This window comes from Mastigoproctus giganteus, chromosome 8 (assembly GCF_048544385.1).
Source record: "Mastigoproctus giganteus isolate SK-2022 chromosome 8, ASM4854438v1, whole genome shotgun sequence".
NCBI lineage: Eukaryota > Metazoa > Arthropoda > Arachnida > Uropygi > Thelyphonidae > Mastigoproctus > Mastigoproctus giganteus.
The window spans coordinates 131643161-131665214 of record NC_143582.1 but is presented as its reverse complement, the minus strand read 5'-3'; the positions used below and the strand labels follow the sequence as shown (position 1 = coordinate 131665214).

The 22054-nt window shown below is 36.9% G+C and overlaps 1 protein-coding gene across 2 annotated transcripts in view; it reads right to left on the bottom strand.

Annotated features, from left to right (window-relative positions):
* Positions 1–22054, bottom strand: part of LOC150081824 (ATP-binding cassette sub-family C member 8-like) — a 1084700-nt gene that overhangs the window by 733379 nt on the left and 329267 nt on the right. For both annotated transcript variants that reach the window (XM_090378918.1, XM_090378919.1), the window contains one exon: positions 21630–21831. In XM_090378918.1, the coding sequence (XP_090235044.1) occupies positions 21630–21831 (202 nt within the window). The remainder of the gene's footprint in view (positions 1–21629; positions 21832–22054) is intronic.

The following is a 22054-nucleotide window of genomic DNA, read 5'->3' as shown; positions in this document are numbered from 1 at the left end:
GGAAAAGAAGAAAAGTCTCGCAGGTCATCCCATTTTGCATTCTTGTAATGCCAAACAACACGAGGTTGGGAATAGCCATGAGATAAAGGGCCGGGGATGATTGAAAAGCCTGAAGAGCTGAACGTAGAGCACTGTGTTGTATGATATTCAGTCTTAGAAAGTACAGTTTTCCTAGCTGAGTCGTAGACTACTGCACCGTTGTCTAGACATGACCTGATGAGAGATCGATACAAATGCAGGAGAGTATGTCTATCTGCTCCCTATGCCATAGCTGAGATGGCTCTGAGCATATTGAGTTTTTTGCAAGCAGATGTTTCTGAGGTAACTTATATGCATTGCAAAATTGAGTTTTGCATCTAGTGTTAGACCTAAAAAACGTACATTGCTGACAAGAGGGATTGACTGATTTCTTAATTTAAGTTCAGGCTCTGGAAGTAATTTGAGCTTTTTAGAAAAGTGAATTGCAATCATCTTTTGTTCTGACAGGCGATAACCATTTTGTAGGGTCCATGTCTCCAACTTATTTTTGGGAAGTGGTAACTGTCTCTCGATGCTAATAATATTTGGTGAATGGCATGATATGGCAAGATCATTGGCATACAAATATATTTCTACAGTTTTTGGAATATTCTGCATCATGGTGTTTAGCCTAATTGCGAAAATGGTGGCACTAAGTATAGATCCTTCAGCACCCCTTCATATCCTTCAGAATATACTTTAACTGTATTTTATCCAAGATATTCTTGGATAAAATACAGTTAAAGTATATTCTGGTGACGAACTTGAAAGGTTTTGTGCTTAAGAAAATTCTGAATGAATTTTCTTAAGCACAAAAAGCACATGAAAGGCTGATTATAAGGAAGAGATTGGGTGGTATTAAAATTTATTTTATATTTTTCTGCCGAAGTTTTGATTTTCAGGAAAGAATTGAGTTAAGCATCCTCTCAACCCGTAGGAATGGAGCTCTTGAAAAATCCCATACCGCCATGTGGTATAGAATGCCTTTTCAATATCTAGACAGACCATTACTAAATGTTCGTTTTTAACATATGCATTGCGAATCTTAGTTTCGGCTCTTATCATTAAATCCACACAGGATGTGTTTTGTCGGAAAACATATTACTTTCAGCGATCCATTTTACTGCTGTGTATTGTTTTTTCTAGTATTTTACCCAGACAGTGACAGAAATTGGCCGGTAGTTTTCTTGAAGTGATTGATCCTTTCCTGGTTTAGGAAAAGCAAGAATGACAGAGTGATGCCATGATGAAGGATAAACACATTCAAGAAATATTCGATTATAGAAAACTAAAAATAGATTTAAGGCTGTATTATTTAGAAGTTTGAGCATTACATAGTATATTCCGTCCGGTCCTGCTGCACTGTTTGCTATTCTTGCTCAGAACTTCTTGGAGTTCAGTTAAGATGAAAGGCTGATTATAAGGAAGAGATTGGGTGGAATTAAAATTTATTTTATATTTTTCTGCCAAATTTTTGATTTTCAGGAAAGAATTGTCATATGCAGATGCTGCTGATATTTGACTGAAAGTGTCTCCAAGGAAATTGCCTATTTCCTTAGGAGAGGACAGTTCTTATCAATTTTTAATCAAGATGGAGCAAAAAAAGGAATGCATTTATTATTTAATTTTTGGATTTTCTTCCATGTTAACCGATCACTAGAGTTCTTCGTGATTATACTGGCAAATCTTATCCAGGATTCTTTTTTGGCTTGTCTTCTTATTTGTCAGGCTCTTGCCTTTTGTTTTTTGTATAATATGAGGTTGGCAATCGTGGGAAACCTACGAAATTGATTCCAGGCTTTATTTTTTTCCTTTTTGATACTGTTACAAGCCTCATTCCACCAGTGTTTTTCATGTCTGTGTTGGTTTGCAGAGGACTGAGGGATTTCTTCAGACGCTGCTGTCAAAATTTATGTGAAAATGTACTCAGTGATGTCGTCTATCGGTTGCATTTTAATAAATTGATCATCAAAAGACACTGACTGAATATTTTGCCCAATTTGCCTTTGAGAACTTCCATTTTACTCTGTAATTTGAATAGCGAGATTATTTTGTTTGAATTTGGCATATAATTGGAAAATGATTGCTGTTGTGTGGATCATTTAGGATTGTCCACCCCATACTGGGAAATAAAATTGGAGAACAGATTGACAGATCAATTGCTGAGGTGGATCCTGTGGGAAAATGTAAATAAGTGTGATGGCCAGTATTAAGTATGGTTAACTGACAATACGAAATTTTTAGAAATCTTCAAGTACCATGTTAATAGACTAGAAAAGAATAGCGAAAGCTTTTAGATTTCTAAAAATTTCGTATTGTCAAATTTAATAAGATATTTTTAACGGTAATAATCGACACCTTATCTCACAACCACAACCCGCTCATCAATTCTGCCATTTCCATCATTAAACTAAAATCCAGCTACAGAATAATTCAATATGAAGCTCTAGTTATTGAATGGTACAAGCACCACTCTAACCTCCAAATTCTAAATTCTAAACTCCCCTTCAATCTTTCCTCAATTTGGAACCTCTCGAGATTAAAGTTCCCACATGTCAAAAAAGGCATCACGAGAGTATAATTTTTTATTCTTAAAATACCATACGCGTTCTCTCCCCACACATTGCCAACTGAAGACGTTCTTTAACTAACGAAAGTCCTCGTAAAGACTATTGGCTTCACCGGATTCACTTACATAGTTTTTAATTATTCTTCTTTTTTTATTTCGATGACAACCAAGGATTGGATGTGTACACTTCTGTTTCCTTGCGCCCATTTAACTCAGTCAACTTTTACTTACTTCCCTCCCTTTTAATTTTTCAATTTAACAATTCACGTAAACACTAACCACGCTACCTAAGTAAACCATCGCAGATTAATTTCAAGGTGAGTACCGCTTTTTAAGCTTTCGCTATTCTTTTCTAGTATGGTTAACTGCTGTTGGTTCAGTAAGGTCTCAATCAGTTGTCCTCTTTGATTCATGTCAGAAGATCCCCATAATGGATGATGACCACTGAAATCTCCAAAGTGACAGAAAGGTGTTGGCACTTGTGCTATTAGATCTTCTAGGTCTTTTAGCAGGATGGTACTGTTTGGGGAAAGATATATTGAAACAAGAGTTAGGATTATTCCAAGTGCAACACGCACAGCAACAACCTTTAAGTCAGTCTGTAGAGAGAGATATGTTGAGTGAGGATTTTATGGTTAACTAATATCGCTACACTTCATGTGCCGATTTTGCAGTAGTCCTGTCTTTTCTGAAAATTGTTAAGTTTTTAATTGAGAGAGGTAGCTGTCTCGTTAAATTAGTTTCTTGCAAACAAACACTCACTGGATTATACTTATTGATCAGGCCACATAAGTCATCAATGTTGCCTCACATGCCTCTGCAGTTTCATTAGAGTATGTGTTGTATTACTTGGTTTTAGAAGTTATGTTTTTATCAGTCTGTTTTCTGGAGCAGTTTGTTTGTAACGATCTGTTTTATTTCTGTCTTTTTTTTGGGGAAAACTGGTTGCTCTGTATCCATGTGTTCTAATATAGTTTCTTCTGGGTCAGTTTTATTGTCAACATCCATATGTATAGAGAATTGTTTCTTGGTCTGAGCATGGTCTGTTGGTATTGTTTTGTCTTCTATTTTAGTAGTTTCAGGCATATTGAGTGGTACTGAAATTGGAGTATTAATTCCTTGTTCCAGTTTCTTGTGTTTGGCAGGCTACACTTAGCATTAACCATGGACTTGGCCCAATCAGCAAGAAAAGTGTTTAGAGGGACACTTTGGACACTATGTCAGTTTGAATAGCAATAGTTGCATGTGCATACTTGCGTTTTGGCATAAACTGCATAATATGCTATTTGGCTTCCTGGTACATTACTTTGTTTTCTGTTTTGTATTTTATTTCCCCACTTTCCGCATTTCACAATTTTTTGAATATGCCGGATGGTTACCTTTGCAATTGGGACAGGTAAAGGTGGTTACAGTACAATCAGCTTGAGTGTGTTCCGTTGAACCACAGTTTGGGAAAATCATAGTACCACAGCATGCTACCTAGGAGTGTACATATTTTTAGCACTTATAACACCTGATGGGATTCAGTATATATGGACGTATACAACAATTTAGATATCCTGCTTTAATCATTGTTGGTAAGTTTGGAGTACTAAAGGTCAGTATTATGTTTCATGTATGTTTCATTAATTCTCCATCTTTCCAGATTAATATTCTTTTTGCATGTATTACTCTTTGATCCGCCAATTCTTGTACTATTTCATCCTCTGAGATGTCAATGAGGTCCCACTCTACTATAACTCCTTTGGAGGTATTCAGAGTGTCATGGGGCATATTTTCACAGGAATTCCACCTGATGTGATCAGTTTCATTAATATTTCTGATTGTTTTGGTTTCACTGTTTCTACCAGCAGATCTCCAGATTGTAATTGTTTTACCATCTTCAGTGATCTTGCAGCATTTTCCAAGCATTTCTGGATTAGAAATGGGGATAATTTGGTCGCAGGAAAATCTGACAGAGAATGAATAAAGAGAAAGGTCGGGTGATCTTGTTGACATATCTCTCTTTTCTGTCTTTTTTTTGATAGGAGTCATGATCAGGTTGGTTTTTATCGGTAGAGGATCTCAATGGATCAAGTGGAGGAAAGGTTTCTTTGTCCATTTTGTACTCCTTTTGGCCCTGAGGGTTGGTTTACCCACAAAGGTTACTGGCCCGGCCACAGGGAGGCGGGAGTAATGCCATGAGTGGCCAAGCGGTTGTTAGACTAGTAACTCTAATTAAAATAAAAGGAAAGGTGTCTTTTCTTTCCTGACTTAACTTACTACTTGTAAGATGAAATCTACAGTCCTTTATGAAAAACTTAAGAGAAAATTAACTTTAAACTTAATAAGAAGAGTGATTCCTTTGTAGGAAGACGTTTGAAATCGCTTTATAGAGCTCAGAGATTGCTTGGCCATGGAAACGCTTGCCACCCAAGGCCATATTTGGAAGAAATCACTTGTTTTTGACTTTTCACAATTTCTGTATATACATAATATCTTTAAACTACATATAAATTCTGTTTTTATTTCATTTAAGAAATAATTTATATACAATAAGTATAGGGACTATTGTGTCAAGACTATTGTATGCAGCTGCTGAAAATTCCCACTCCCGAAAAAATGAGATTCTGGAAAATTTTGAAAAAACAAATTCCTTTTTAAAATTTTTTAAAATTAAATTATCGTAATAAATGTTGTTTAATAAATAGTTTTAATTGTCCTGAATTTATTAGGTTATTTTTGAATTTAGTTAAGGATTTAATAAGTTACAATTTAATATTCATAGAGCCTTTGTTATTAGTAGTTTTGGCACAAACATCATATCTCTTAACAGGAAGATGGTAGTGTAGCATATAATAGTTGCTAATTGCAGTACACTAAATTGTTGGCTAGTTGAAATGAAGATTTTCTGGCACAGGGCTTCTAATGCCAAGATGCACCAATCCAAAAGTAACCCATGAAGCAGGACTTTTACTTTGAAGGTTATTTTACATTAAAGATAGTTATATAAATGGTTTCATTTTATACATCTGAAAAATTTAACTAGATTTGCATTGTTCCCTATTATGTGTTAGTGTGAGCGACTGTTGTAAAGTGGGTAAAGACTATCAAGCTGCTCTTTGGATGTTGTTATAGTGACTGCAGTCAACAAGAATGTGCTTACTGTAAGTTGCCTATAACAATATTGCCAGGGGATGGATTATCTCCTTTTAACAAAAAAATGTGGGTCAAATGCATGACCAATAGGTGCTCTGGATAGAACTACTAATTTGTGTCAGTTTTTCAGTATATTTTTCCGTTTTTCACCACAATCCTCTGTTTCTTGGAAATTCCTCAAGTTGTGGTGTCTCCTTTATCTGGAATCATTTGTTGGTTAGTTTATGTTTGCATGATTTTAACCCATTTTTCTTTCTCAAAGGTCTTTCTATTATCAATTTATAGTCTGTAAATAGAACGAGAAAATCTACTGTAGCCGAGTTTGTTGAGTTTTTGCCGCTTCATTTGCTAGCTAATTTCCTGGAACGTTGGCATGTGCGGGATCCAACACAGTGATGGACTGGTTTGTTGTACTTAATTAGATCAATTGGGATTGTATTTACTTAGCAATGTAATGTAAAGATGTATAATTTTGCAAGGTAGATATTGCACTTTAAAAATTGGTATATATTCAAGCTATGTATATCATTCTGGCAGTATAAACACACACACTACATTCTACTGGAATGTGAAAAAGCAACACAAGATGAAGGAGATATTGCTGCTGCTCTCATAGAAATTTGCATTTTTAGTTTCATCAGTGTATATATCTGGACTTTCTGAGATGATAGGTTTTCTGGGAATGAACTGCATGCAACTGTTGGATGCTGAGGGTATCTAGCAAGTTTATGAACCATTGCTACAAGTAGTTATCATATGGGGGTGTTCCTACGTTCCAAGGTGAGGTAGATCCAGTTCATCTCTACTTGGCATATACTGTGAAGGCATATGCCCCAGATTTCCAATATTTCTTATACAGCAGGCCCCAGTTATAACGCGGTTCGCTTTACGGTGATTCGCTATAACGCTGTTCTTATATTATAACCCGTATCTGACTATAACGCTGTCACAGATCACTATAACGCTCTTTTACAGATTACATTTTTGACATATTTAACGAAATCGTTTCATTTGATGGAGTCGATAGCTTGAAAATGAATAGCAAAACAGCATTAAAAAGTTTCCCACGCCGACTTGATCAATTTCCCCACGCTCAGTGAAATTTTCTCTCACGCTAATTTAAGTACAGTCGCTTGTTACGTAGTTCCGAGATCAATATTGTAAAAAATGATCAAATATATTGCTTGTAATATTTGCGTTATATGTTTATCCGAAGTCTAGTTAGTCATCACTCAGTACAGTATTAGACATCATGCGTAACGGACAGTTTACTTGAACATTGTATCATAATTAATTCAACCAACACAGTTATATTTTCGAAGAGCTAATAATGACCGACAGGAATGAAAATGCAACAACGTCTGGGCGCAGTACGAAGACTATAAATGTAAGAAAAAGACTGAATTGGAAAATTAAATTAGACGTTTTGAAGCGAATCGATTCCGGTCAACGACAAGCGTATGTGTGCCATAATTTAGGACTCGCAAATTTAACTGTAAGAACAATTATGAAAAAATAAAGAATTAATTTTATCAGCGGGAAAGATAGCTGTTCCACTGCAAGCAACTAGGACTAGACCGGCTATTAGGATTGAAATGGAAAGACTAATTTTTTTGAAGATAATATTCCAATGCAGAATTCAGTTAAGTTAAATATTAAAAAAAGAGAGAGAGAGAGAAAAAGAGATTAGCCAATACGATGATCTGAAGAAAACTCGCCTAAAAAAAAAATGTGGAACCATTTAAAACTGGTAGAATAGATTTAAAATCCAGGGAGAAGCCGCTAGTGCAGATTAAGGAGTCGAAACTTTCAAAAAAGAACTTGTTAAAATTATTGAAGAGGGGTATTATGTGTTATACTTCTCAACAAGTTTTTAACATAGATGAAGCAGGACTTTTGTGGAAACGAATGCCTAAAAGAAGTTTCATATTGAAAGAACAAAAAACATGGCAAGTTTCAAAGCGGCGAAGGATCGGTTGACTTTATTGTTGGGTGGTAACGCTGCGGGCCATTTAAAATTAATACCCCTTTTAGTTTATTTGGAAGAGGGCCAAAGTTCAACTCAAAATCCACACATTTTTCATGATTAAATTCATCCATTAAATTAAATCAATTAAATTCATTATTTTAATTGGAATTTTGTTTACTTTTGAGACGCAAGTAGTTACCACATAATTATACGTATGTAATGCAGAATATTTTATATGTGCAAATATTTGAATATTAAATATTTTGACCGACATTTGTGCATCTTTTCATTACCGTTTATTATTGATTAGGAAATATCCTATGGCACCGACTGCAGCTCACAAATACATATGTTACCTTATGGGAAAGCAGCGCTCGCTTAGCGCAGATTCACTTAGCGTTCTGTTTTTCCGGAACGAATGATCAGCGTTAAGCGGGGGTCACCTGTAGTCCGATTCCAGCAGGCTTCTTTTCATTTGGTTTCCTGTTGCAGTAATATACAAACTATGGTTTGAAAAGATATTTTTAATTGGATGGGAAGAGAGACTGTGGATTTTTTCCCATATAAATCAGTAGCAGTTTTAGACTCCTAAGATGAAGTGGGGGGGGGTCATCAAGTTCCACGTATAGGCTTTGACCTGGTGAAGTTCTGAAAGTTCCAAAGGCAATTTGCAGAGTACTGTGTTGAATAGTATTCAGCTTATAAGAATGCTTTTTCTGATGGAACATACATTAGGGAACCATAATCTGTGTGGGATCTCGATAAGGCACAAAATAAATGTAATAGAGTATACTGATCAGCAACTCATGACCCTGGAGGGGAGGGGAGAGAGAGAGAGAGAGAGAGAGAGAGAGAGAGAGAGAGAGAGAGAGAGAGAGAGAGAGAGAGAGAGAGAGAGAGAGAGAGAGAGACTTCCAAGAGTGCTTAAATTTTTCACACAAATGTTTCATAAATGTGTAATACAGTGGATTCTGGTTGTTTGGGCCACCGATTGGGGAAGCCGTTTATTTGGGGAAAATCTTAAAAAACAGAACCCAATCGAGAAAATAGCCAGGGTTTACTTCGCTTAATTGGGACAAATGCCATTTAATCGGGGCAGGAGACCGCAGCACTGGAGATTACCCTACCACTGTCTCGATCATATCATGTGGTTCGGTTGGATTCCTGCAGGTCATAACCATAAAACAATAAAAACAATTAGAGGTCACCTGTCTATTGGGCTTTTAAACTGTTAATGCAATCTATCATAAACGGATAGTAAATTCGATCTTATTGAATTTGTGATAATATCGACAGTTGGAATTTTGTGGGTTATTGTGGTGAAATGTGTTTAAACTTCCATGGAATCTTCAATCATATAAAAAAATTAATTTGATTTTCATTCAAATTTTTTAACCTCTTCATTCCTATTTTTTACGCTTCGTAGCTAGTTACTCCATTCTCACTTGTGTGTATCGTGTTACTTGCAATTTGTGTGTGCTGTGTTTTTTGTTATTGATTGCTTATCTTTTTACTGTTTTAAATTTTAACCCCCACCCACAAATGTAAGTGAACAGAAATGTCAACTAGTTAGTATGTACAAATTACAGTACGTATTAATTATTCCGATTATCACGTATATTCTTCCGATTTCCACGTATCATTTAATTTTTTTTTAATTGATAAGGTAATAAAGGGTAAATTTGTGCTTAAGATATATTAACTTTTATAGCATGTGAATAATATTCCTCCTATTTTTGCTAATTAGAATTGCTGTTTAATAAAATTAAAATTAAATTCACAAACGTGATCACAACGACCGCCACTTACTACACATTGTATAGTGAACGGTACTTTACTATGGTGACTCCATCGTAACGTGATTTGATTGTATAGTGAACCAATTGTAAAGCAAGGGCCCTACTGTATTTTTAACTTTTTTTACGTGAAACTTCGGATAATTGGGGCAGCCGCTTAATTGGGCCAAAATGCACTAGTCCCAATGTGTCCCAAATAACTGGAATTGACTGTATATGCAGAAAACGTAAATTTATTGTCTAGGATTAATACTAAAAAGCAGATCATACTGGTGCTAGAATGACTTCAGAATTCAACCTGGGTTCGGGATATATGCTGCATTTTTTACAAGAGTGGATTACTATTGATTTTTGTTCTAATAGCAATACCTGTTACATCTCGTCCAAGATGCTATTTTGTTAATTGTAGTCTGAAGTTGTCTCTCAATGGTTGCCATGTTTTTCAAATGGTATGAAACAGCTAGATCATCTGCATACAGATGTCTCTACAGTATTTTGTATATCCTGTATCCTGTAGTGAAAACAATGTCGCACTGAATACTGAATCTTGTGAAACACCTTTTATGAACAATCAAAACAAAGCATTCCAATAGCATACTTGGGAAGTTCTGTATAACAAAATTACTTGTATAAGAAAAAGGAGTCCAATGACACAAATGTCTTGAAAAACACCAAATCTCCATGTGGTGTCAAAAACTTTTTTTCACATCAAGATTCACCATGACCAGATCCTTTCTAATGAATACACTGCAGATATTTGACTATATTTTGACCATCGTATCCAGTATAGATTGGTTTCATTTGAAACCATCTGGTTTTCATTCATTAAATTTTAATGACCTATTAAATGATCCATAAGCCACTTATGGATCATATTTTCCTGATACTATGACTAGAGAACTTGAGAAATAGAGCAGTCTTTAATTATATACATCTGATTCATCTTTCTCAGGCTTCGGGAAGGCAAAAACAATTGAATGCTGCCATGATTGCAGACATGGATTTTTCGACAATAGTCAATTATAAAAAAATCAACACAGAACTCAACGTTGCTTCATTCAACAGTTTTAACATGATGTTATGAATACCATCTGGGCCAGAGACACCACTGTGTGTTCTGGATAAAGACTCTTTAAGTATATGTATTGCAAAAGGCTGACTGGGGAAAATGGTTTTTTTTTTTTTTTTTTTTAATGAAAACCCCAAACATGAGCAGTATTAGAACATATACTACTTAGTACCATGCTTCGGTTGGAAATTGAAAAGACGAGAGAAGATATTTGTTGACATTAGCATTAGTAAACGCATAGGTTGCAAGAAAGCAAGATTATGCTGCATCAGCGCAAAAAAAAAAAAAAAAACGCTCCATTTTACCACTCCATTTGTTACAAATACCTGCCCAGCTCAGCCTTAAATTATTTAGGCTATCAACTTCCACAACAAAGGACGGAAGTCTGTTCCACCAACCAACCACCCATAGGCTAAAGGCAAACTTCCACACATCTATCCTAAATCTATCTTTCCTCAATTCGAATTTATGCCATCTCAGGTGATTATTCTGACCAAGAGGAAGAATCCCATTAGCAATGAGCATGCTCAAACCATTGAAGGCTTTATATACCTTAATCAGATCATGTCGCAGGTGCCTAGTCTCCAAACTCTGTAATTTGCAAAACTTAAGCCTTTCCTCGTAAGAACAAAACTTTGTTCCATTCACTAATCTTGTTGACCTTCTCTGTACTCATATCACCTCACGTATCATTTAATTTTTTTTTTAATTGGTAAGGCAATAAATGGTAAATTTGTGCTTAATATATCTTCACTTTTATAGCCTGTGAATAATATTCCTCCTATTTTCGCTAATTAGAATTGCTGTATAATAGAATTAAAACTGAATTCACAAACATGATACAACGACCAGATCGTTGTATCACGATCTGGTCGAACATGACACCTCCAGAACTGTATACAGTACTCAAGGTGTGGCCTGACCATTGCCTTATACAAGGGGATAATCACCTCCTTATCCCTGCTAGAAAAATTCCTGTATATCATTGACAAGACAATTAGCTACTCTTGCAGACCGTCTGCACTGCTCAGAAAACTTCATATCTGCCTGCAGAATTACCCCCAGGTCCTTTTCGTTCTCTACCACTGTCAGTGTAGTACCACACAGAGTTGATACGTTACTCTGGGGTAAAAAAGTAAAGTGCAGCCATTATCAACCCACTGCAGGATGGAAGCCTCCTCAACAATTCATCCTGAGGGAAATGGACCATAATCTGCCATGCTGGTCCAGTGCTGGTTGGCAGATCGACCATATTCAGCAGTCAGGGGCATGAACCCCAGTCTAATCAAAGAGCGTGTGCAACTGCATTCGCACTCATGACCATGCTTCCCATATATAGTACTTTACATCCTATTGCAGCAGCGTACTGTCATTAGTGTCATTAACAACTCTGCCAACCTTCGTATCTTCTGCAAACTTGGACATTAAGCTTGATATACCATCATCAATATCATTTATAAATACAGAAAACTGAACACTGAGAGACTCCACTAATATCATTAGTCCATGATGAGCAAAGTCCATTGATTACCACTCTCTGTCTTCTCCCACTCAACCATTCCTTTATCCATAGAAGTAATTTGCCCCCAAGGTCACAGTGCTCCAATTTGTGCAGCAGTCTTCCATATGCAACAGTATCAAAAGCCTTTCGAAGATCCAAATATATGATATCAAAGTTATTCTCTGCATCCAGTTCCTTTGTGACCACATCATAGTATTCAATGAAATTGGCCAGGGAAGACTTTCACTTAACAAAATCATGCTGTGATTGAACTGTAACTGAAGTCTTGTCTAGATGATCCTGCAGTGCTTCTTTAACCAGTGCCTCCATTAATTTTCCTGGAACAGAAGTTAAATTAAGAGGTCTACAATTACTCGTGCCGCACTTTGAATCCACTTTGTGAATTGGGGTCACATTTGCACATCTCCAGTCCGTGGATACCTCTTCTGAGTCAAAAGAGTCTCTCATAATTCAAGAAGGCAGAAAAGAAAATTTCTTTTCTGCCTCTTTTAATATAACTGGATAGATCCTATCCACCCCAGGTGCCTTTTTTATGTTTATCTTCAACAATTTCTCCTTCACGTTTCTCTCAGTTATTACAAAATCATCTAGCTCACTGGCAGAGTTTAATTCACCTCTGGCATTCCCTTCCCTGAATAACTCCTCATGTCTGAAGGTACATGCAAAATACTCATTTAGTTTGTTAGCCACTGAGCAGGATCATCAACAGCTGAACCATCAATATCCAGTGGACCAATCTGATTCATCCCTTTCCTTCTAGAGTTTACATAGGTAAAGAACTCTTTGCTGTTTTTCTTTGCATCCTTTGCCAAATATTTCTCATAATCTGCCTCTGCCTGCCTAATCTCCTTTGTGACTTCATTACAGACCAGCTTATATCTATCATAAGCTTCCATGTCACCCATTAATTTATATGTATCCCACGCATTTTTCTTCTCTGTCATATGTCTCATTAGTTCACCTGACATCCATTAAGCCTAAAACTTGAACAATATTTCTTAGTTGGTATGTAAATCCTAGTAGCTTCCCAGATAAATTCTTTGAATGCTTCCCATTTTGAATTTGCTGTTCGTAACATCATCAGTTGGTCCCACTGTATAGAATTTAAATACTGCTTCAGACTATTTTAGTCGCTTTACGAAAGCAAAAACCCGTCCCTTAACCCCTGATGGTAGATACCTCTTTGAGTAAATCCCACTTCAGCACACTGTGATCACTGCAGATTCTTAATGCATGAAGAATCACTACTGATAATCAGATCAAGAGTATTATTCCCTCTATTTGCCTCCAAAACATGCTTTTGTAGAAAACAATCATCCAATAAATCCACAAAAGCTTTGCTAGTGTGTGAGTGACCAACCCACAAATTCCAGTTAATATCTGGGAAATTAAAATACCCCATTATAAGACTCTCTGATTTACTGGCCCACTCTATTTCCCTGTACAGTTTCTTATTATACTCATCAGAGTCATTAGGCCTATAACACAATCCTACTCTCAATTTTGATCTCCCAATGCTTACGTCACACCAAACTGACTCGACACTGCAATGTCCAGCGATGTCGCCTGGCTTCACTTCCTTGGATTTTATGTGTTTCTTAACTAATAGCATAACCGCTCCTCCCTCCCTATTCTGTCTATCCTTTGACAACGTCAAAGGATAGACAGGATAGGGAGGGAGGAGCGGTTATGCTAATTCCATTTCTCCATTGCTTATATAAATACAACACCACGTCTCTGATATCCCAACAATATCGCCTTTGATGTTTTGAGCATTACCTCAAATTCACTAAAATTTATTTACCAAAATCCTATTGGTGTAAATGCAAGTATACATGCACTTGTTCCTATTCTTAGCTACCCTAACACAATCCATATGTTTACTTGTACCGCAATGACTCCCAGCAGTCTCGGAAAACCCTGCATCTTGTTTTCCAGGCTGCTGCTCATTCCAATAAAAGCATTGCAAGAATCACTTTCACCTCTGCCAGTGGCTACTGTTAATCTATTAGTCCTTGTATCCCCCCCCCAAGCTAGTAGTTTTCCAACCCACCAGCACTGCCTCGATAGCATCAGCAAAATATTCTTGCACCCTTTCTATTTAAGTATATCCCACCCCTGCAGAAGCAGTCTCTCCTGTTAACAAGCACAGATCATGCTGAGAAAAATTCTACCTCTTGAGCATTGCAAAATCTCTCCAGTGCTGAATTGATCAACAAGATTCTCATCATATACTCCCTCCTATCGCTGGGCAGAATTTTTTTTTTTTTTTTTTATGTGAACCCCACACACGAGAGGTATTAGAACCTATAGTACTTAGTACCGTGCTTGGGTTTGAGGTTACGAAGACGAAAGAAGATATTTGTTGACATTGGACTTGAACTTCTGTAGATTGCAATTTTCAGGAAATATGTATGGAGGAAGGTTGTTCCAGAAAACGACAGTTGAATGAACAAATGAGCAAGATGAAAAGTTGGTTCTGTGGATTTGAAGTTGGACAGTAAATGGATGTTGGCTGGTGGCGGCACGTGTTCGGACTGTTTTGAAAGAGAGAGCAGGAATTATAGAAGCCAATTCAGAAGAACAGTGCCCATGGAAGTATCTGTAGAAGAGGCATGCAGGACAAACAGTACGTCTATGAGAAAGCGAGTGGAGAAACTCTGTTAGAGATGAATCATTAATTAACCTAACTACCCTCGTCTGAATGGAATCAAGAAGCCTGAGAGAGGTTTTGGGGGCGCGACCCCAGATGTGGGAACAATATTCCATGGCAGGGCGGATTTATGATTTATACGGAGTGAGCACCTGTTTGGAAGAAAAGTAACGCCAAGAGCGAAAGAGAAAACCAAGTTTTTTTAGATGCAGAGGAAGCAATATTTGTAATGTGCTTGTGCCAAGAGAGTTTAGAAGTCAGGGTAATCACCAAAAGAGATATATCATTTTGCCTAGAAATCGGAATGTCACTAAAGATAAGCATAGGAGCAGAAGAATCCTTTTTGCGAGATATAAGACAAGACTGAGTTTTAGAAGGGTTGAAATCAACTAAGTTGTCATTGTCCCACTGGGGAATTATCTGAAGATCGGTATTTAAGGATCTGGTAGCAGATTTTCAGAAATGGAAAGTGGAATGCAATGTTCTATCATCGGCAAAACTAAGGATAGGATTTCCAGTCAATGGAAGAAGGTCATTAATATACAAGAGGAAAAGAGTGGGGGGAAAGAACTGAACCTTGGGGGACACCAGCATTAATGGAGAAGTTAGAAGACAGAGAGCCATCTTCCATCATCCTCAGTGAGCGATCAGAGAGAAAGCTGGATAACCAATTACAAAAAATAGTTGGCAAACCATAAGATAGAAGCTTGTTTAGAAGATCTTTATGCGAAACACGATCGAAAGCCTTTTTGAGATGTGAAGAGCAACTACTTGTGTTTCACAAAACCTTTCCATTGAATTAGTGCTGTTATTTGTTATTTGGTTTTTAGGAGCATTAGCAACTAAGGCCATATTGCTCCGGGATATGTGGTGATCATTCCCTGACCTCTCCACATCCTCCGTATTTGGTGGTGACGGGCTCGAACCCTGGTCTAATCAAGAAGCGTGTGCTACGCACTGCTGCTCCTTCCCACCTGGCTACGGAGGCACCTTTGAATTAGTGCATAAATGGGCAACATAAGCCAGAATATCACCAGTGGATCGACACTGATGGAATCCATACTGGTGATCGTTGATCAGAAGGAAGGTTTCTAGGTAGTTTAAGAGTTGGCGGTTAATTGATTTCTCCATTACTTTAGAAAGAGTAGAAGTAATTGCAATGGAACGATAACTGGATGGGAGGGATTTGTCACCCTTTTTAGGAACTGGCTGGATATGAGCAAATTTCCAAGCAGAAGGAAAAACACCTTTGGAATAAGAAAGTGAAAAAAGGCGGCAAAGAATAGGAGTAAGTTCAGGAGCAGGTTTTGAGAACAAGTGGGGAAATACCATCAGGACCTGGAGCTTTCTTAGCATCAAGATTCATCAAAATCCTTTTGATATCCTTTTGACGAAAGACCACAGGAGGCATTGAATGGAGCATGTTGGGAATGATGGGAGGGGTTTTACCAAGATCATTAATACATGAGCTGGAAGAAAAATGGGATGCTAGCAGGTCAGCTTTATCCTTGGCTGAAGTGACAACAGAACCATCTGGTTTGGACAGAGATGGGAGCAGAGATGGGCAAAAGTTGTGGCCAATAGGTTTGGCAAGAGACCAGAATGCTCGGCTACCATTAGGGCAAGAAGCAAGTTTTCTACTCTTAGCCTGTTTAAACTCTAGTTGGACTGATTAATAACTGCTTTACAATTGATGCGAGCTTTGGTGTAGGCAGAATATGAAACTGAAGAATTAGAAACAAGCCAATTATGATATGCAACATTCTTCTCTTGAACAGCCGTAGCACATTTATTGGAAAACCAAGGTTTAGATAAAGGACGAGATTTTAGAGTGGAGTGTGGGATAAAGGATTCCATTCTTGCAAAAATAATTTCCCAGCAGTCTCGGAAATACCCTGCATCTTGTTTTCCAGGCTGATGCTCATTCCAATAGAAGCAGTGCAAGAATCACTTTCACCTCTGCCAGTGGCTACTGGCAATCTATTAGTCCTTGTATCCCCCCCCCAAGCTAGCACTTTTCCAACCAACCTAACACTGCCTCGATAGCATCAGCAAATATTCTTGCACCCTTTCTATTTAAGTATATCCCATCCCTGCAGAAGCAGTCTCTCCTGTTAACAAGCACAGACCATGCTGAGAAAAATTCTACCCCTTGAGCCTTGCAAAATCTCTCCAGTGCTAAACTGATCAACAAGATTCTCATCATATACTCCCTCCTATCGTGTCTGTGCAGAATTGCAGACACTTTCAAATTCAACCCTAAATCACGGCTTTTTTTCAACAGTGACCTGTACTTTTTAAGTAATTCCACCGGTCTCCTACTCTTAATATCATTGGTGCCAACGTATACAACAATATCGCCTTTTGTGCCCTTAAAAGATATCTGGTCTACGTCATCAACCTTTTCCAGGCAGACATACCCTGATCCTGTTCCACCTATCCCTTTTACATATCATGTTCCCTGGTTCCCTTATAATAGAATCACCAACAACTACTAGTTCCTGTGGGACCAGCACATTCTGCCTTGGGTGTTGCTGCTGCATTGCATGATGATCAAGTGCAAGCTCTGGCGTTGATGTGGGCAGCTGAGAGCTTGATGGGCTCCTCAGTTGATATCCTTCGAGAGCATCCACCCTGTCTTTCAAGCTGTCATATAGGCCCATAACAACGCTGAGTTGTCGCCTGATTTTCTCACACTCCTTACATCACGCGCGCACACTCCCCATGGCAGTATCATGTCCCGTACCTGATAGCTCCACAAACATCAAGCAAGCAGTGCATTTTAAAAGGCTGTGTTTCAGAGGGCAACTGCCTCCCTCAGTTCTCTCCTGAGCCACAGCACTCCCATTAGCTTGAGCCTTTTGCTTTGTTGCTATGGTCTGTCATGATTTCGATTTCAGTACAAAATTATAACCCTAAACTTGTATCCAACGCAGTTATAACACTATATATCTATATATATAATTTTTCAGTATCGAGTATTATCTCCCAGTTCCATTATATAACTTCCGTATCAAGTTATGTATTAATTAATTATGCTATGTTTAAAATCTAAGTCGTTATATGTATTAATTAAAAAGTAAAATTTAATTGACAATGAAGTTTAACAAGATTAATAAATTTTACTGATGAATGGATAATATTATACACTATACTATACTAACGATATCTAGTTCGGGACATAATGTTGTATCGTGTAACAATGGCGGCAAGTTACGAACGGTAAATCTACGGAGACTTAAGTATTAATTAACTTCCAAAATCTCGCTGTCTCAATTCAGAATAAACCAAGGATCTTGACTAGGTCTATAAGCTATTTATAGAAGATAATTTAATATTAGATGTGAACTTCTGTAGACTGTAATTTTCAGGAAATACTTATGAATGAACGTTGTTCCAGAAAGCAGCAGTTGAATGAATAAACGAGGAAGATGAAAAGTTGGTTCTGTAAGTTTGGAGTTGGACAATACATGGATGTTAGGGCGCCTCCGTAGCCAGATGGGAAGGAACAGCAGTGCGTAGCACACGCTTCTTGATTAGACCGGGGTTCGAGCCCGTCACCACCAAATACGGAGGATGCGGAAAGGTCAGGGAATGACCACCGCATATCCCGGAGCAATATGGCCTTAGTTGCTAATGCTCCTAAAAACCAAAATAACAACAATAACAACATGGATGTTAGCTGAGGGCGGCACATGTTCAGACTGTTTTGAAAGAGAGATTTCAAATTATAGAAGCCAATTCAGAAGAACAGTGCCCATGGAAGTATCTGTAGAAAAGGCATGCAGGAGAAACAGTACATCTATGAGACAGTGAGTGAAGAGACTCCATTAGAGATGTCATAAATTAACCTAACTGCCCTCTTTTGAATGGAATCTAGAAGCCTGGGAGAGGTTTTGGGGTCACCGTCACAGATGTGGGAACAATATTCCATGGTAGGGCAGATTTGTGATTTGTACAGAGTGAACAGCTGTTTGGAAGAAAAGTAACGCCGAAAGCACAAGAGAAAACCATGTTTTTTAGATGCTTGTTTGTTTGTTATTTGGTTTTTAGGAGCATTAGCAACTAAGGCCATATTGCTCCGGGATATGCGGTGGCCATTCCCTGACCTTTCCGCATCCTCCGTATTTGGTGGTGACAGGCTCGAACTCCGGTCTAATCAAGAAGTGTGTGCTACGCACTGCTGCTCCTTCCCACCTGGCTACGGAGGCGCCTTTTTTAGATGCAGAGGAAGTAATATTTGTAATGTGCTTGTGCCAAGAGAGATTAGAAGTCAGAGTAATCCCCAAAAGAGATATATCATCTTGCCTAGAAATTGGAGTATAACCAAAGAAAAGCAAAGGAGCACAACAATTCTTTTTACGAGATATAAGACAAGACTGAGTTTTAGAAGGATTGAAATCAACTAAGTTGTCTTTGCCCCACTGGACAATTACCTGGAGATCGGCATTTAACAAATTGGTAGCAGATATTCGAGGATTTCAAGCTGATTGAGCAGGGCAAGCTGATTGCATTGCACTTTCCATTTTTCAAAATGGAAAGTGCAATGCAATGTGCAATCATCGGCAAAACTATGGATAGGATTTCCAATCAATGAAAGAAGGTCATTAATATACAAGAGGAAAAGAGTGGGGGAAAGAACTGAACTTTGGGGGACATCAGCATTAGTGAGAAGTTAGAAAACAGAGAGCCATCTACCATCACCCTCAGTGAGCAATCAGAGAGAAAACTGGATAACCAATTACAAAAAACAATTGACAAACCATAGATGGAAGCTTGTTTAGAAGACCTCTGGCCGAACACGATTGAAAGCCTTTGAGATGTTAAGAGCAAATGCTTGTGTTTCACCGAACTTTTCCATCGAATTTGTCCATAAATGAGTAACATAAGCCAGAATATCACTAGTGGTTCGACACTGACACAACTCGACACTGATGAGTCAAGCAGAAACCTTACATTTTCAATTTTTTTATTTATTTATTTATTTATATATATATTTTTTTTTTTTTTTTTAAATTTCAGCTTGGGGAATACCGATGCTTCACTTCGCCTTTCACAAAAGGTTTCTATGCTTACTAAATGTAATATTTAATTTTCTGAAAATAAATGTACAGTAATTATTATTTTATAATGAAATGAAACTCTTACTCACAGAAATTTTCAATGATGAAAATTTTTTAAAATGTTATAATTAAGAAATAAAAATGAACTATTAATCACTTCCACTTTTAAGTTAATAAAACTGATAAACTATGTATATTTGAGTGCACTTGCATCATTTATTAAAACTGATAAGCATGAGAAATTTCTAAATTATGAGTGCACTCATATTTCTGCTTACATATTATGTACTGTTTTTAAAATTTAAATATTTTAAAAAAACTCTCTCTCTCTCTCTCTCTCTCTCTCTCAGTGTCCACAAACCTTTATAAAACTGAAACATTACTGTGTGAATAGGGTACATGATATAAGCATGAAACCAATTCCAGGTGATTGAGGATACTATTAACTTTTTATTCACCAACCAGAAAACATCAATACTTAAATATAAATACATATATAAATTTTCAGATGTTTAAATAATTTAAATTATAATCATAGAGGAATTTATCAATTAAATTCCATCCTCTTGGTTTTTGCATCAATCGACAACTTCTGCACAAGATGTAACCTGTATGGTCATATCCTCAGAAGGCCAGGTAACTCATGACTGGCACATCATATGCATAAGACTTCCTCAAACTAGTTCCACTGAACTCTTGTTGACTTTTGTTCAGCTACCATCTCAACAGGGATAATTGCACAAACAGGAATCCTTTATGAATTAACCATGATTTCAGTTTTACAATTATGCTGCCATTGCAGTGTGCAGATTTTCCTGGTTGGTGGATAAAAATTTTAAGGTATTCTTTATCAGCTATAAGTGGTTTTAAGTTGGTATCACGTATCCTATTCACATAATAAAGTATTATTTTTAAAAAGAAGGTTTGTGTACATCCTGCTTAAGTGTGTGTGTGTGTGTGTGTGTGTGTGTGTGTGTGTGTGTGTGTGTGTGTGTGTGTGTGTGTGTGAGCAATGCCAATTACTGTCTTTATAACTTTACAAGCACTTAATCTAACATCAGCAATAATTACTGCTTATAAGAAATAAGCACAATTATTTATTGGTTACTTATTAATAAGCATCTGACAACGAATAATATCATTATAATTAGTAATTAAACAGTCATTAATATATAATTAATATTATATTTACTAATTATTTAATTAGAATCCATTTCTGTGCACCTCAAACAGTATTACTTAGATTATGATGGAAGCGATAAATAAATTGACTGGGTGCAGAAATTTAGGAAACATAACTAAATAATTATCATCATTAAAGAAGGATTAATTTTGATGAAGGCTAGTACAAACTCTGGATATTAATTTATACCAGAAGTTTTAGCATGAAGTATGAATCCCAGTTTTAAGGTTATGATTAGACTAAAATAATACTCACAACTGCTTCGATCACATCTTCTACAAGCAGTTTTTTTTTTTTTTTTATGAAAACCCCAAACACGAAAGGTATCAAAACCTATAGTACTTTAGTACCGTGCATGGGCTGAAGGAGAAGTATGGGGGGAGGGGATGCCGGAAACTTTGCTCTAGAGACTAAACATGGGTTTCACCACTTTAAGCCTCCAATAAGCAAAGTGGTGGTATTTCACCAGTTGATGAAAGTCATCTACCACCCCCCATGAGACTTCATTTCCAAGAAAAAAACAGTCTTATAGAATGAATTTTTCAATGGACATTAGAATATCTGTTTACTAGCTAGGGGTGAATTTATTAACCTCAAATCTAGGTTTTGCACTGGAAAAACAGTGCATAACTAATATATTTAGAAATACCTGTTAGAATATGAAGACTGATGTCATGTAAGATAGGAACTTGGATTTCAGAGTCCCATGTAAAGTCTCCATTACATACTGAAACCACTATGTCTTCTTGTATAATATGGTTTAATAGCTCAGGAAGAAAAACTCCATCGGAGTCTTCAGATCCCGATATTGGCCCTCCTTTATTATCAATATTTGTTTCCCTAATATACAACTGCAAAATAAAAAATAAATAATAATTAATTAATTAATATTCACTATTCATATCACAATTCATTAAAAAATAAACTCTTCATTATTCTTTGAGGGTAAAGGGAAGGGATTTTTATTCTCCCAAAGTTGAATACAATGTTCTTGAATATTTTTAAAATTCTTTTCATTAAGACCAAATGATGACCACAACTAATAAAAATTGCAAACATGATATCTTCACAGAG